Here is a 17477-nt window from a genome sequence, read left to right on the forward strand (position 1 = left end):
AAAATGTATACTAAAGACGACTTGAATTAAAAATGTATACTAAAGAGGACTTGAACTAAATATGTATACTAAAGACGACTTGAATTAAAAATGTATACTAAAGACGACTTGAATTAAAAATGTATACTAAAGACGACTTGAACTAAATATGTATACTAAAGACGACTTGAATTAAAAATGTATACTAAAGACGACTTGAATTAAAAATGTATACTAAAGACGACTCGAACTAAAAATGTATACTAAAGACGACTTGAACTAAATATGTATACTAAAGACGGCTTAAAATAAAAATGTATACTAAAGACGGCTTAAAATAAAAATGTATACTAAAGACGACTTGAATTAAAAATGTATACTAAGGACGACTTGAATTAAAAATGTATACTAAAGACGACTTGAATTAAAAATGTATACTAAAGAGGACTTGAATTAAATATGTATACTAAAGACGACTTGAATTAAAAATGTATACTAAAGACGACTTGAATTAAAAATGTATACTAAAGACGACTTGACTTAAATATGTATACTAAAGACGAGTTGAATTAAAAATGTATACTAAAGACGGCTTAAAATAAATATGTATACTAAAGACGACTTTAATTAAAAATGTATACTAAAGACGACTTGAATTAAAAATCTATACTAAAGACTACTTGAACTAAAAATGTATACTAAAGACGACTTGAACTAAAAATGTATACTGAAGACGGCTTAAAATAAATATGTATACTAAAGACGACTTTAATTAAAAATGTATACTAAAGACGAGTTGAATTAAAAATGTATACTAAAGACGACTTGAATTAAAAATGTATACTAAAGACGGCTTAAAATAAATATGTATACTAAAGACGACTTGAATTAAAAATGTATACGAAAGACGACTTTAATTAAATATGTATACTAAAGACGACTTGAATTAAATATGTATACTAAAGACGACTTGAATTAAAATGTATACTAAAGACGACTTGAATTAAATATGTATACTAAAGACGACTTGAATTAAAAATGTATAATATAGACGACTTGAATTAAAAATGTATAATATAGACGACTTGAACTAAATATGTATACTAAAGACGACTTTAATTAAATATGTATACTAAAGACGACTTGAATTAAAAATGTATACTAAAGACGACTTGAATTAAATATGTATACTAAAGATGACTTGAATTAAATATGTATACTAAAGACGGCTTAAAATAAATATGTATACTAAAGACGACTTGAATTAAAAATGTATACTAAAGACGACTTGAACTAAAAATGTATACTAAAGACGACTTGAACTAAAATGTATACTAAAGACGACTTGAACTAAATATGTATACTAAAGACGACTTGAATTAAAATGTATACTAAAGACGACTTGAATTAAAATCTATACTAAAGACGACTTGAACTAAAAATGTATACTAAAGACGACTTGAATTAAAAATGTATACTAAAGACGACTTGAATTTAAAATGTATAATAAAGACGACTTGAACTAAATATGTATACTAAAGACGGCTTAAAATAAAAATGTATACTAAAGACGACTTGAATTAAAAATGTATACTAAAGACGACTTGAATTAAAAATGTATACTAAAGACGACTTGAACTAAAAATGTATACTAAAGACGACTTGAATTAAAAATGTATACTAAAGAGGACTTGAATTAAATATGTATACTAAAGACGACTTGAATTAAAATGTATACTAAAGACGACTTGAATTAAAAATGTATAATATAGACGACTTGAATTAAAAATGTATACGAAAGACGACTTTAATTAAATATGTATACTAAAGACGACTTGAATTAAAATGTATACTAAAGACGACTTGAATTAAATATGTATACTAAAGACGACTTGAATTAAAATATGTATACTAAAGACGACTTGAATTAAAAATGTATAATATAGACGACTTGAATTAAAAATGTATACTAAAGACGACTTGAACTAAATATGTATACTAAAGACGACTTTAATTAAATATGTATACTAAAGACGACTTGAATTAAAAATGTATACTAAAGACGACTTGAACTAAATATGTATACTAAAGATGACTTGAATTAAATATGTATACTAAAGACGGCTTAAAATAAATATGTATACTAAAGACGACTTGAATTAAAAATGTATACTAAAGACGACTTGAACTAAAAATGTATACTAAAGACGACTTGAACTAAATATGTATACTAAAGACGACTTGAATTAAAAATGTATACTAAAGACGACTTGAATTAGAAATGTATACTAAAGACGACTTGAACTAAAAATGTATACTAAAGACGACTTGAATTAAAAATGTATACTAAAGACGACTTGAATTTAAAATGTATACTAAAGACGACTTGAACTAAATATGTATACTAAAGACGGCTTAAAATAAAAATGTATACTAAAGACGACTTGAATTAAAAATGTATACTAAAGACGACTTGAATTAAAATGTATACTAAAGACGACTTGAACTAAAATGTATACTAAAGACGACTTGAACTAAATATGTATACTAAAGACGACTTGAATTAAAAATGTATACTAAAGACGACTTGAATTAGAAATGTATACTAAAGACGACTTGAACTAAAAATGTATACTAAAGACGACTTGAATTAAAAATGTATACTAAAGACGACTTGAATTTAAAATGTATACTAAAGACGACTTGAACTAAATATGTATACTAAAGACGGCTTAAAATAAAAATGTATACTAAAGACGACTTGAATTAAAATGTATACTAAAGACGACTTGAATTAAAAATGTATACTAAAGACGACTTGAACTAAAAAATGTATACTAAAGACGACTTGAACTAAAATGTATACTAAAGACGACTTGAATTAAAATGTGTACTAAAGAGGACTTGAATTAAATATGTATACTAAAGACGACTTGAATTAAAATGTATACTAAAGACGACTTGAATTAAAATGTATAATATAGACGACTTGAATTAAAAATGTATACTAAAGACGACTTGAACTAAATATGTATACTAAAGACGACTTTAATTAAATATGTATACTAAAGACGACTTTAATTAAATATGTATACTAAAGACGACTTGAATTAAAAATGTATACTAAAGAGGACTTGAACTAAATATGTATACTAAAGACGACTTGAATTAAAAATGTATATTAAAGACGACTTGAATTAAAAATGTATACTAAAGACGACTTGAACTAAATATGTATACTAAAGACGACTTGAACTAAATATGTATACTAAAGACGGCTTAAAATAAAAATGTATACTAAAGACGACTCGAACTAAAAATGTATACTAAAGACGACTTGAATTAAAAATGTATACTAAAGACGACTTGAATTAAAAATGTATACTAAAGACGACTTGAACTAAATATGTATAGAAAAGATGACTTGAATTAAATATGTATACTAAAGACGGCTTAAAATAAATATGTATACTAAAGACGACTTGAATTAAAAATGTATACTAAAGACGACTTGAACTAAAACTGTATACTAAAGACGACTTGAATTAAAAATGTATACTAAAGACGACTTGAACTAAATATGTATACTAAAGACGACTTGAATTAAAAATGTATACTAAAGACGACTTGAATTAAAAATGTATACTAAAGACGACTTGAACTAAAAATGTATACTAAAGACGACTTGAATTAAAAATGTATACTAAAGACGACTTGAATTTAAAATGTATACTAAAGACGACTTGAACTAAATATGTATACTAAAGACGGCTTAAAATAAAAATGTATACTAAAGACGACTTGAATTAAAAATGTATACTAAAGACGACTTGAATTAAAAATGTATACTAAAGACGACTTGAACTAAAAATGTATACTAAAGACGACTTGAATTAAAAATGTATACTAAAGAGGACTTGAACTAAATATGTATACTAAAGACGACTTGAATTAAAAATGTATACTAAAGACGACTTGAATTAAAAATGTATACTAAAGACGACTTGAACTAAATATGTATACTAAAGACGACTTGAATTAAAAATGTATACTAAAGACGACTTGAATTAAAAATGTATACTAAAGACGACTCGAACTAAAAATGTATACTAAAGACGACTTGAACTAAATATGTATACTAAAGACGGCTTAAAATAAAAATGTATACTAAAGACGGCTTAAAATAAAAATGTATACTAAAGACGACTTGAATTAAAAATGTATACTAAGGACGACTTGAATTAAAAATGTATACTAAAGACGACTTGAATTAAAAATGTATACTAAAGAGGACTTGAATTAAATATGTATACTAAAGACGACTTGAATTAAAAATGTATACTAAAGACGACTTGAATTAAAAATGTATACTAAAGACGACTTGAACTAAATATGTATACTAAAGACGACTTTAATTAAATATGTATACTAAAGACGACTTGAATTAAAAATGTATACTAAAGACGACTTGAACTAAATATGTATAGTAAAGATGACTTGAATTAAATATGTATACTAAAGACGGCTTAAAATAAATATGTATACTAAAGACGACTTGAATTAAAAATGTATACTAAAGACGACTTGAACTAAAACTGTATACTAAAGACGACTTGAATTAAAAATGTATACTAAAGACGACTTGAACTAAATATGTATACTAAAGACGACTTGAATTAAAAATGTATACTAAAGACGACTTGAACTAAAAATGTATACTAAAGACGACTTGAATTAAAAATGTATACTAAGGACGACTTGAATTTAAAATGTATACTAAAGACGACTTGAACTAAATATGTATACTAAAGACGGCTTAAAATAAAAATGTATACTAAAGACGACTTGAATTAAAAATGTATACTAAAGACGACTTGAATTAAAAATGTATACTAAAGACGACTTGAACTAAAAATGTATACTAAAGACGACTTGAATTAAAAATGTATACTAAAGAGGACTTGAACTAAATATGTATACTAAAGACGACTTGAATTAAAAATGTATATTAAAGACGACTTGAATTAAAAATGTATACTAAAGACGACTTGAACTAAATATGTATACTAAAGACGACTTGAACTAAATATGTATACTAAAGACGGCTTAAAATAAAAATGTATACTAAAGACGACTCGAACTAAAAATGTATACTAAAGACGACTTGAATTAAAAATGTATACTAAAGACGACTTGAATTAAAAATGTATACTAAAGACGACTTGAACTAAAAATGTATACTAAAGACGACTTGAATTAAAAATGTATACTAAAGAGGACTTGAACTAAATATGTATACTAAAGACGGCTTAAAATAAAAATGTATTCTAAAGATAACTTGAAACAAAAATCTATTCTAAAGACGACTTGTAATAAAAATGTATACTAAAGACGACTTGAACTAAATATGTATACTAAAGACGGCTTAAAATAAAAATGTATTCTAAAGAGGGCTTCAATTAAAAATCTATTCTAAAGACGGCTTAAAATAAAAATGTATTCTAAAGATAACTTGAAACAAAAATATATTGTAAAGACGGCTTGAGTTAAAGATGTATTTTAAAGACGGCTTGAGTTAAAAATGTATTTTAAAGACGGCTTGAACTAAAAATGTATTTTGAAGTCTGCTTGAACTAAATATGTATTTTAAAGACGGCTTGAAAAAAAAAAGGATTCTAAAGACGGCTTGAAGTGAAAATGTATTCTAAAGATAACTTGAAATAAAAATCTATTCTAAAGATAACTTGAAATAAAAAAGTATTCTAAAGATGGCTTGAACTAAAAATATATTCTAAAGACGGCTTTAAATAAAAATGTATTCTAAAGACGGCTTGAATTAAAAATGTATTCTAAAGACGGCTTGAATTAAAAATGTATTCTGAAGTCTGCTTGAACTAAATATGTATTCTAAAGAGGGCTTGAATTAAAAATATATTCTAAGGTCTGCTTGAACTAAATATGTATTCTAAAGGCCGCTTGAAATAAAAATGTATTCTAAAGACAGCGGGTATGGGTATTAAAACCCTAATTAAAATAAAGCACAGAACAATATTTAGAGTTTCTTAGTTCATCTTTAGGTTAACAACTGACCGTTGCTGGGCACATGTTTTAGGAACCAGAGTGTGAACGGGTGCGAAACTGTAAGCGTCGTTACAACAGAAAATGGAAACCAGCTTTAAAGAGCATACACACACAAAAAACACCTTCACACGTTTTTGAACACTGTAAATGAAATAAGCACAACATAATCATAGAAAACACCAACATACTAAGTAAAGAAACAAGTACAAAAAGCACAAAATCAAAGAAGACCTACTTATACACAAATTCAAACCAAAGTTAAACCAATAAAAAGGAACATCTTTATACCTATATTATTTAATAACCTAACATCTAAATGTAACGCCCCTACAATATCGAACCCATTGACACTGTCGTTTCTGAGACACGTGTCCAGAGCAACCGTAAGTTGGAAACTTTCTTTGTTAACCTGAGAAGTTCGAAAATTCTTCTGTACTTTATTTAAAATAAAGTTTTAATTTGCATACGAATCACGTTTAGAATATAATAACTTAGACGTGAGGTAATAAGTCTCAATACGCTGTACTGTTTAATATATAACCCCACATTGGCCATTCCATCTCGTATTGTACATTATGTTTGCTCATCTATCTTACAGTGTTCACTCATTCATCATTGTATTCGGTATTTTTCTATATAGTTTGATAACTGCTTTCTCTTCTTCATCTTTATTGTTAAAACAAAACGCTATTGCGGTGTACTATGAATTTGTACTACTTCTTTGTACATTATCGTTTTCTTATTAATTCCAGCCGTGAGTTATGTGATATTACGATTTCATTCCCATCTTATTCTTGATTTCTATTTTCTGCAGTTTGTACATTACTTTATCCACTTTATTTCCATCTTATTCTTAATTTTTATTTTCTGTAGTTTGTACATTACTTTATCCACTTTATTTCCATCTTATTCTTAATTTCTATTTTTTGTAGTTTGTACATTACTTTACCAACTTTATTTCCATCTTATTCTTGATTTTTGTTTGGTGTAGTTTGTACATTGTTGCAACAACTTTATTTCCATTTTATACTTGATTTATTTTCTACAGTTTGTGATTACTCTACCAACTTTATTCGCTTTCTTATTCTAGATTTTTATTTTATGTAGTTTGTACATTACTTTATCAACTTTATTTCCATCCTATTCTTGATTTTTGTTTGCTGTCGTTTTGACATTACTTTACCAACTTTATTTCCATCCTAATCTTGATTTCTGTTTGCTGTGGTTTTTACATTACTTTACCAACTTTATTTCCGTCTTATTCTTGATTTCTGTTTGGTGTAGTTTGTACATTGTTTCAACAACTTTATTTCCATTTTATTCTTGATTTCTATTTTCTTTAGTTTGTACATTACTTTATCCACTTTATTTCCATCTTATTCTTGATTTTTGTTTGGTGTAGTTTGTACATTGTTTCAACAACTTTCTTCCCATTTTATTCTTGATTTCTATTTTCTGTAATTTTTACATTACTTTACTAACTTTATTTCCATTTTATTCTTGGTTTCTATTTTTTATAGTTTGTACATTACTTTATCAATTTTATTCCCATTTTATTCTTGATTTCTATTTTCTGTAGTTTGTACATTACTTTATCCACTTTATTTCCATTTTATTATTGATTTCTATTTTCTTTAGTTTGTACATTACTTTATCTACTGTATTCCCATTTTATTCTTGATTTCTATTTTCTTTAGTTTGTACATTACTTTATCCACTTTATTTCCATCTTATTCTTGATTTCTATTTTCTTTAGATGTACATTACTTTATCAACTTTATTCCCATTTTATTCTTGTTTTCTATTTTCTGTAGTTTGTACATTGTTTCACCAACTTTATTTCCATCTTATTCTTTATTTTTATTTACTGTTGTTTTACATTACTTTATCTACTTTATTCCCATTTTATTCTTGGTTTCTATTTTCTGTAGTTTGTACATTACTTTATCTACTTTATTCCCATTTTATTCTTGATTTCTATTTTTTTTAGTTTGTACATTACTTTAGCTACTTTATTCCCATTTTATTCTTGATTTCTATTTTCTGTAGTTTGTACATTACTTTATCCACTTTATTTCCATTTTATTATTGATTTCTATTTTCTTTAGTTTGTACATTACTTTATCTACTGTATTTCCATTTTATTCTTGATTTCTATTTTCTTTAGTTTGTACATTACTTTATCCACTTTATTCCCATCTTATTCTTGATTTCTATTTTCTTTAGATGTACATTACTTTATCAACTTTATTCCCATTTTATTCTTGTTTTCTATTTTCTGTAGTTTGTACATTGTTTCACCAACTTTATTTCCATCTTATTCTTTATTTTTATTTACTGTTGTTTGTACATTACTTTATCCACTTTATTCCCATTTTATTCTTGGTTTCTATTTTCTGTAGTTTGTACATTACTTTATCTACTTTATTCCCATTTTATTCTTGATTTTTATTTTCTGTAGTTTGTACATTACTTTATCTACTTTATTCCCATTTTATTCTTGATTTCTATTTTTTTTTAGTTTGTACATTACTTTAGCTACTTTATTCTCATTTTATTCTTGATTTCTATTTTCTGTAGTTTGTACATTACTTTATCCACTTTATTTCGTCAATGTGTTTGAAGTTTCATTGTAAATACTATTCTATACGTGTTTATTTTTTAACTTTACATATCTTTATACTTTAATTCCTGTTCTCTAGAGGATACAGTTTATGTATTAAATTTCTTGTTCTCAAAACCATTTACTACATATTTTCTCTCTTTTTTTTTGTCTTGTTTATTAGTGTGTCTGTGTGTTCGTCGTACTCGCAAATTTTTTCTTTCTTTGTCTGTAAATATAATTTATTAAAAATTCTTTCTTTTGCATACCTTATTGCATTTTTTTGAAATTTCTGTTTCAGTGTTCAGCTTGTTACTTTCTGATTCTTGTATTTGATTAAGTATTTCCAATTTTGTTTCTAATCGATTACGTATCTGTAACTCTGGCAAGTACATGCAAACACCATTGACTTAAGTACTTTCGAAAAATAGGTTCTTATATAACTTCAATATTTCCTGCTATTAGGATTGGGTCCACTCTTCAAAACCCATTCATTAAAAACATACTTTCCTAAAATTAATAGTATTACTACTTCTAAATTATAGTTTTAAAACTAAAGATACTTATTTTTATGTTTAACAGGCAAACTTCTGGAAAATTATAAATTATCAACTGCATTTTGTTGCTATTTTTTGCATTTGTTTTGGTTTGTGAAGACACGTGTTTTCTCGATAACCTATTCCTGGTCTTTAAAATGATTTATTACTGTTGTTATATTCTCTCTCGAACATGATTTCTAATTTTCAAGAATATTTTTTCACATGTGTAATTTTCTCATTTTCCACGACCATGTTTTTACGTCGTTAATATTTTCATTTTTTTTATTTACAACTATTTTTTTATATACTACATATTTTTAACCTATTTTGTGTTTGTTGTTTCTATTTTTAAGGATTACCTATTATATATAACTGATTTCTAATTCCAATAAAGTTTATGATTTATATTGAATTTGTCATTATTTATTTCCATTAATGTGTTTGATATGAAACTCCTTTCTTCCACTTTTTGTGCCTCGTCTCCGATATTCAGGAATTTTATGATGTATTATAAATTTGTTTCTTTTCTTTTCTCAATTTTCTTGTCTCCTCTCAAGAACGTCTCTAATTTATTATACATTTTATTTTTTCCTTTATCTGATTTCGTATTCCCAAAATGTTTGTTGTTAATATCTACCGTCTCCTACACCCAGTTTATTATTTCTAAATACATTTTTTCACATATTTGTATTCTTTTTTTTTTACGTATGGTTTCCTTTATTCATCCCCGTGTCCGGTTTTTTACAAGTTGATCTGAAACCGCTCCGGAAGGCTAGTAGTCACGTGGATATCCATGCCCTCCGTGTCCAACTGAAAGAAATTGTTTGTTACTTGTCACTGTTAGAAGCTGGAAGACCAGAGGACAAACTGGAATGTAAGATATTTTTTAATATAAATGGTTTATTATATAGAATATTATAAACGGCCGAAAGAGAGAAAGAGAAAAAAAAGGTTTTTCATAGCATTACAAAACATTTCATTTGGGAAGGGCTTTAAATATACATATAGAATATACTTCACATTTCTAGCATTATTCTGGAACAATTGCATTCATTATAATCGGCTAGTAAACCACAGGTTCTAACACATAAAATAATATACATTCAAGTTTGTAACTTACGATTCCTTCACCTATATTTCTGTACAAATCGGTATTAATTACTGATTAATAATATAATCAGTGATGTCGAGAAACCCATTTGTTGAGAAATTTATATGCAAAAACGGCTCGTTTGGGTTGAGAAAATATTTTACATAGAAGAGCGAACAACGTTTCGACCTTCTTCGGTAAAATATTTTCTCAACCCAAACGAGCCGTTTTTGCATATAGATTAATAATATAGCTCTTAATCTTTATCTGTGTTTTAGAACTGTCCTTAAAGATTAGGTATAATTTTTAATGTTCCGTAATATTATCGTTGGTTACCATCATACATACCATCTGTGTTTTAGAACTGTCCTTAAAGATTAGGTATAATTTTTAATGTTCCGTAATATTATCGTTGGTTACCATCATACAATATTGGGTATTTATCTTTGAATCACACTTTGTGTTTACAATGACGATGATTTAATAATAATGATTTCTGTCTGTGTTTTGCGATTTTTTGCGATACTTTTCGCAGTATTGATCTAAAATAAACAAAACCAAAAAGAGTTTGACATTTTTTTAGCTTAAAATATAAAGTCTGAACTATGAATTAGTTACCTTTAACAGTTAATAACACTCTCAATCTCCCAAATAGCCTTAATTAATAAGACTTGGTTTAAAGTGTAAATAATATTAGGTAAATAATTAATAAGACTTGGTTTAAAGTGTAAACAATATTAGGTAAATAAAGCAGTTATAATTTAGCTTAATCCTCCCAAATAGACTCAACCAATCAGATTAGGTTTTAATCATTAATTATTTTAGTTGACTGTAAAGGTCAGAAATAGTCATAATATTTCTGACTAAAATCAACCAATGGCATTAGTTTAAAAGTATAAATTATTTCAGGTACCTTTAACTATCTCAGGTAAATTTTAAAAGTTAAAAATAGTCATAATCTTCCCAGTTAGACCCAGTCAATGTAATTAGTTTAAGAGTAGAATTTATTTCAGGTACCTTTAACAGTTAAAATAGTCATAATTTTCCCAATTAGACTATTTCGTCTTTACTTTTAATAAAGGTCTGATATTTAATGGTGTAAAAATATATAAGGCTTAAGCCTTGAAATTTACTCAAGGAAAACTTCACCAAATTCTATAAATCCGGGAATTATTCGTCTACATGTATATATTAAAAATTCCTTAACAACCTAATAAGCAAAATGTCGAAATAAGCAGCGAGACTCGTGTACTTATTATTTCTTATTTTGCCACCATTGTCAATTATAGAAGTCTCGGGCTACATCTGTTAGAATGATGTCATAAAAGTTTGTGTCAAACTACATACTGCTTGATAAGGATAAATGCGCATGGGAAAATAATTTTCATAACTCTGTTAGTTAAAAAACAAATATGTTGGAACACTCGTACATGAAAGGCTGTGGAGCTCAGTGACACTCACGAAATTGTGTGATTACTGAGGTAGGGGATTCGTTTCGAACTCCTGCAGTATGATTGATTACCATACACTTGGGGTTTCATATCTAAACTGAGAGTTTTTGTTGTTTTTTATCAGTATCTATCCCGTATTAGCGGTATAGAATAATCTAATAAACAGAGAAGTGTTTTTTTTAATATACGTCGTACATAATTAAATTATTACCTGTCAAGTATCAGAAATACAATATCATCATACTCAAGCATCAATATCGCATTTATTATAAAAGTACACACAAAAAAGAATATAGTATGTTTTACATTGACTTATTTTTATTTGAGGACTGTATTCTTCTTTTAAGAAAGCATATTTACGAAATACTCTAAAACTTTGTGTATTTTGAATTAAGCTGATGTAGATAGGGGTGATAAAAGTGTCAAGACAGGTGTTTTTTTTCGGAGTAAATGATAGAAATTAAACTGTGCTATAAATGAAACAACCGTCTTTGTAATGATTCTTTAGTATCAGCATTGTAATAGGAACTATACAGCAATTTTTCCCGAATCTGTATATTTTTCTACTAGACTAAATAAATTCAAAGACGTGTTTTCTTGTTTCTGGGACGTGTGTGTGTGTGTGATTGGTTCATCATCTGAGCCACGAAAGTATCGAAACACCAGACAAAGAATGATAGGAGGAAACATGAAAGAAATATATTTCAGTAGGCTTGGAGAATACAAAATAAATAAATAGAGAGATAACGGCCACAGGAAAAATCGGATAGAAGACTAGCATTATACTTTCACTAACGAGTAGATAAACAGACTATTCGTTACAAAGATAGCTAAACATTTCACAACGTAACGAGACGAAGAATCCATTGACTGCAAAAGATGCTGAAAACTGTGTATTGGTTTGTTTGATTGCAGGAAATGTGGTATTAAAACTGTGTATTGGTTTGTTTGGTTGTAGGTGATGTGGTATTAAAACTATGTATTAGTTTGTTTGATCGCAGAAGTTGTTGTATTAAATTGTTTATTGGTTTGTTTGATTGCAGGAGATGTGGTATTAAACTGTGTATTGGTTTGTTTGGTTACAGAAGATGTGATATTAAACTGTGTATTGATTTGCTTGATTACAGAAAATGTGGTATTAAACTGTGTATTGGTTTATTTGATTACAGACGATGTGGTATTAAACAATGTATTGATTTGTTTGATTACAAGAGATGTATTAAATTGTGTATTGATTTGTTTGATTATAGGTCGTGTGGTATTAAATTGTGTATTGATTTGTTTGATTATAGGTCGTGTGGTATTAAATTGTGTATTGATTTGATTGATTACAGGTAGTGTGGTATTAAACAATGTATTGATTTGTTTGATTACAAGTCGTGTGGCATTAAATTGTGTATTGATTTGTTTGATTACAAGTCGTGTTGTATTAAATTGTGTATTGATTTGTTTGATTACAAGTCGTGTGGCATTAAATTGTGTATTGATTTGTTTGATTACAAGTCGTGTTGTATTAAATTGTGTATTGATTTGTTTGATTACGGGTCGTGTGGTATTAAATTGTGTATTGATTTGTTTGATTACGGGTTGTGTGGTATTAAAACTGTGTATTTATATGCAAAAACGGCTCGTTTGGGCTGAGAAAACACTTTACATAGAAGAGCGAACAACGTTTCGACCTTCTTCGGTCATCGTCAGGTTCACAAAGAAAGAGGTAACTGACCGGAAGCTGACCACATGTTTGAAAGGGGTTGTGTAACTGTGTGTCGAAATGTAGAGGGCGGTATTAGATGTTTGAATATATAATTTTATTTATTATATTAATATAGGTATAAAGGCGTTCCTTTATATTGGTTTATTTTGGGTTTAAGTTGTTGTATAAGTAAGGCTTCTTTAATTTTACGTTTGTTTATGTTTGTTTCTTTATTTAGTATTTGAGTGTTTTCTATGGTTATGTTGTGTTTATTTGACTTGCAGTGTTCGAAAACGTGTGAAGGTGACTTTTTATGTTCTTTGAATCTGGTTTCCATTTTTCTACTTGTTTCTCCAATATAGAAGTCGTGGCAGTTATCACATTGTATTTTATAAATAATGTTGGTGTGGTGTTTGTCAGTGTAGTCTTTACATAGTATAGACCTCAGTTTTGTGCCGGGTTTTGAATAAATTTGGTATTAATTGGAATGTCATATTTTGTTACTAATTTTGCCAAATGTTGGTTATTTGTTTGCTGATGTCGGGAATATATGGTATACAGCAGTATATGGTTTCGTGGTTTTTTTGATTCGTGAGCTGTATTTACTTTAGTTGGTTGATTTTGCTTTCTGTCTAGGTGTGTGCGTATAATGTTTTCTACGGTTTGTGGAGGAAACTTATTGATGTTGGTGAAGTATTGTTTTATTTTGTCTAATTCATCGTTAATTTTATCTGGTGAGCATAGTTTTATGGCTGTGTTTATTTGGTTTCTTAGTATGTTGAGTTTTTGTTTTGTTTCATGTGCTGAGTCCCAAGGAATGTATAGTCCAGTATGGGTGATTTTTCGGTGGATTTCTGTTTGAAATTGTGTATCAGTTCTTGTAATTTTGAGGTTAAGAAATGATATTTGATTGTTTTCTTCCTGTTCACATGTGAAGTTGATGTTGGGATGTATAGAGTTAATGTGATTGAAAAAATTAAGTATGTGTTCTGTAGATTTGAATCCGCAACCGTGTCATCTACATATCTATACCAGTATAGTGGTGGATGTAATGCTGTGTTAATTGCTTGTGTTTCAACTTGTGTCATAAAATATTGGCTAGAACTGGTGATACTGGGTTGCCCATGCTTAGACCGTTTGTTTGTATATAGTTTTGGTTGTTGAACATGAAGTTTGTCTTTATCGTGGTGAATTCTATGAGGGTTGCTAACTGGTTACTGGGAATTTCTATAGTTGGGTTAGGGTCTCGGATATAGAGTTCTAAGGCTATCTTGCAGGCTTCAGTGGTTGGAACTTCTGTAAAAGAGGATATAACATCGAAACTGGCCATTAAGGCTTTATGATTAAGTTGATTTAGATTAGACTTGAAATTAAAAGAGTCTTTGATAAATGAGCTGGCTGATGTTACATATTTGGAGAATGCCCATGCTATGTATTTACCAAGGTTGTAATTAAACGATTCATATGTGGACATTATTGGTCGTAATGGACAATCTGGTTTATGAGGTTTGGGGATGCCGTATATTTGTGGTGTGCGTGAGTCGGTTTTACGTAGGTAGGAATAAAGTGTTTGTGAAATTGTGTTGGCTTTTTTCATTTGTAGTAGTAATTTGTTCAGTTGCGTCTCGTGTGTCTTTGTTGGATTTGTGTGTATAGGTTTAAATTTGTTCGTGTCTGATAGGATGTTATTCATTTTTTGGATGTATTCATTCGTGTTCATTATGACTATAGCGTTACCTTTATCTGCTTTTAGAATTTTTATGTTTTTGTCTTGTTTTAGGTTTTTTATGCAATTAATGTCTATTTTTGTAAGGTTGTTTTTCAGTTTTCTGTTTTGTGAAATTATGTTGATGGTTTTGTGAGAAAATTCTTTGAAAATTCTTTTTGTAAAGGTAAAACTTTCAAAAAATTTTAATACATACACAAACATTATTCAAAATTTACAGAAAAAACTACTGAAAGCCATGTTGAACACAAAATATAAAGAACTACATGACTTACAAAAACAAAAAATGAATCTAGACCATCAACTGGCATGCTGCATTAAACCAGAGATTTACGGACTTATACAACGAAACATAAACCAAATCAATACTAAAACGACAGAGACAAAAGATCTGCCACAAAAAAAAACTAGAAAAACTAAGATGCAAACAACAGAAAAGACACCAAAACGACAAACCGTTGACTAACCTCATAATTAACAGATCCGACCGTCAATTAAACACAGACGAGATACATCTACTTAACAAAGGACTCAACTTCGCTATAGCACCTAGGCACATTCCAACCATAGAAATCAAAACATGTTTAGAAGACCTAGCCAGGAGACTTGTGATACTTTCTACAGAGAACAAAAACAAGGAAACAACCAAAAACAACCAACAGAAAGAAGACAACTTAGATAATTTTATTGACATCCAACAGCCAACCTTCCCAGGTAAAATTACAAATTTATATTTTCCAGAAACACCTAAAACAACATCTTAAACGATTTTTTCAAAGAATTTTCTCACAAAACCATCAACATAATTTCACAAAACAGAAAACTGAAAACAACCTTACAAAAATAGACATTAATTGCATAAAAAACCTAAAACAAGACAAAACACATAAAAATTCTAAAAGCAGATAAAGGTAACGCTATAGTCATAATGAACACGAATGAATACATCCAAAAATGAATAACATCCTATCAGACACGAACAAATTTAAACCTATACACACAAATCCAACAAAGACACACGAGACGCAACTGAACAAATTACTACTACAAATGAAAAAAAGCCAACACAATTTCACAAACACTTTATTCCTACCTACGTAAAACCGACTCACGCACACCACAAATATACGGCATCCCCAAACCTCATAAACCAGATTGTCCATTACGACCAATAATGTCCACATATGAATCGTTTAATTACAACCTTGGTAAATACATAGCATGGGCATTCTCCAAATATGTAACATCAGCCAGCTCATTTATCAAAGACTCTTTTAATTTCAAGTCTAATCTAAATCAACTTAATCATAAAGCCTTAATGGCCAGTTTCGATGTTATATCCCTCTTTACAGAAGTTCCAACCACTGAAGCCTGCAAGATAGCCTTAGAACTCTATATCCGAGACCCTAACCCAACTATAGAAATTCCCAGTAACCAGTTAGCAACCCTCATAGAATTCACCACGATAAAGACAAACTTCATGTTCAACAACCAAAACTATATACAAACAAACGGTCTAAGCATGGGCAACCCAGTATCACCAGTTCTAGCCAATATTTTTATGACACAAGTTGAAACACAAGCAATTAACACAGCATTACATCCACCACTATACTGGTATAGATATGTAGATGACACGGTTGCGGGATTCAAATCTACAGAACACATACTTAATTTTTTCAATCACATTAACTCTATACATCCCAACATCAACTTCACATGTGAACAGGAAGAAAACAATCAAATATCATTTCTTAACCTCAAAATTACAAGAACTGATACACAATTTCAAACAGAAATCCACCGAAAAATCACCCATACTGGACTATACATTCCTTGGGACTCAGCACATGAAACAAAACAAAAACTCAACATACTAAGAAACCAAATAAACACAGCCATAAAACTATGCTCACCAGATAAAATTAACGATGAATTAGACAAAATAAAACAATACTTCACCAACATCAATAAGTTTCCTCCACAAACCGTAGAAAACATTATACGCACACACCTAGACAGAAAGCAAAATCAACCAACTAAAGTAAATACAGCTCACGAATCAAAAAACCACGAAACCATATACTGCTGTATACCATATATTCCCGACATCAGCAAACAAATAACCAACATTTGGCAAAATTAGTAACAAAATATGACATTCCAATTAATACCAAATTTATTCAAAAACCCGGCACAAAACTGAGGTCTATACTATGTAAAAACTACACTGACAAACACCACACCAACATTATTTATAAAATACAATGTGATAACTGCCACGACTTCTATATTGGAGAAACAAGTAGAAAAATG

General features: G+C 28.6%; 1 protein-coding gene across 1 annotated transcript in view; it reads left to right on the forward strand.

Annotated features, from left to right (window-relative positions):
* The window catches only part of LOC143248215 (diacylglycerol kinase 1-like), a 52408-nt gene that overhangs the window by 17399 nt on the left and 17532 nt on the right, over nucleotides 1–17477 (forward strand). The window contains exon 3 of the mRNA XM_076496647.1: nucleotides 9950–10075. Within this exon, the coding sequence (XP_076352762.1) occupies nucleotides 9950–10075 (126 nt within the window). The remainder of the gene's footprint in view (nucleotides 1–9949; nucleotides 10076–17477) is intronic.

The sequence above is a fragment of the Tachypleus tridentatus genome, chromosome 4 (assembly GCF_004210375.1).
Source record: "Tachypleus tridentatus isolate NWPU-2018 chromosome 4, ASM421037v1, whole genome shotgun sequence".
Lineage (NCBI taxonomy): Eukaryota > Metazoa > Arthropoda > Merostomata > Xiphosura > Limulidae > Tachypleus > Tachypleus tridentatus.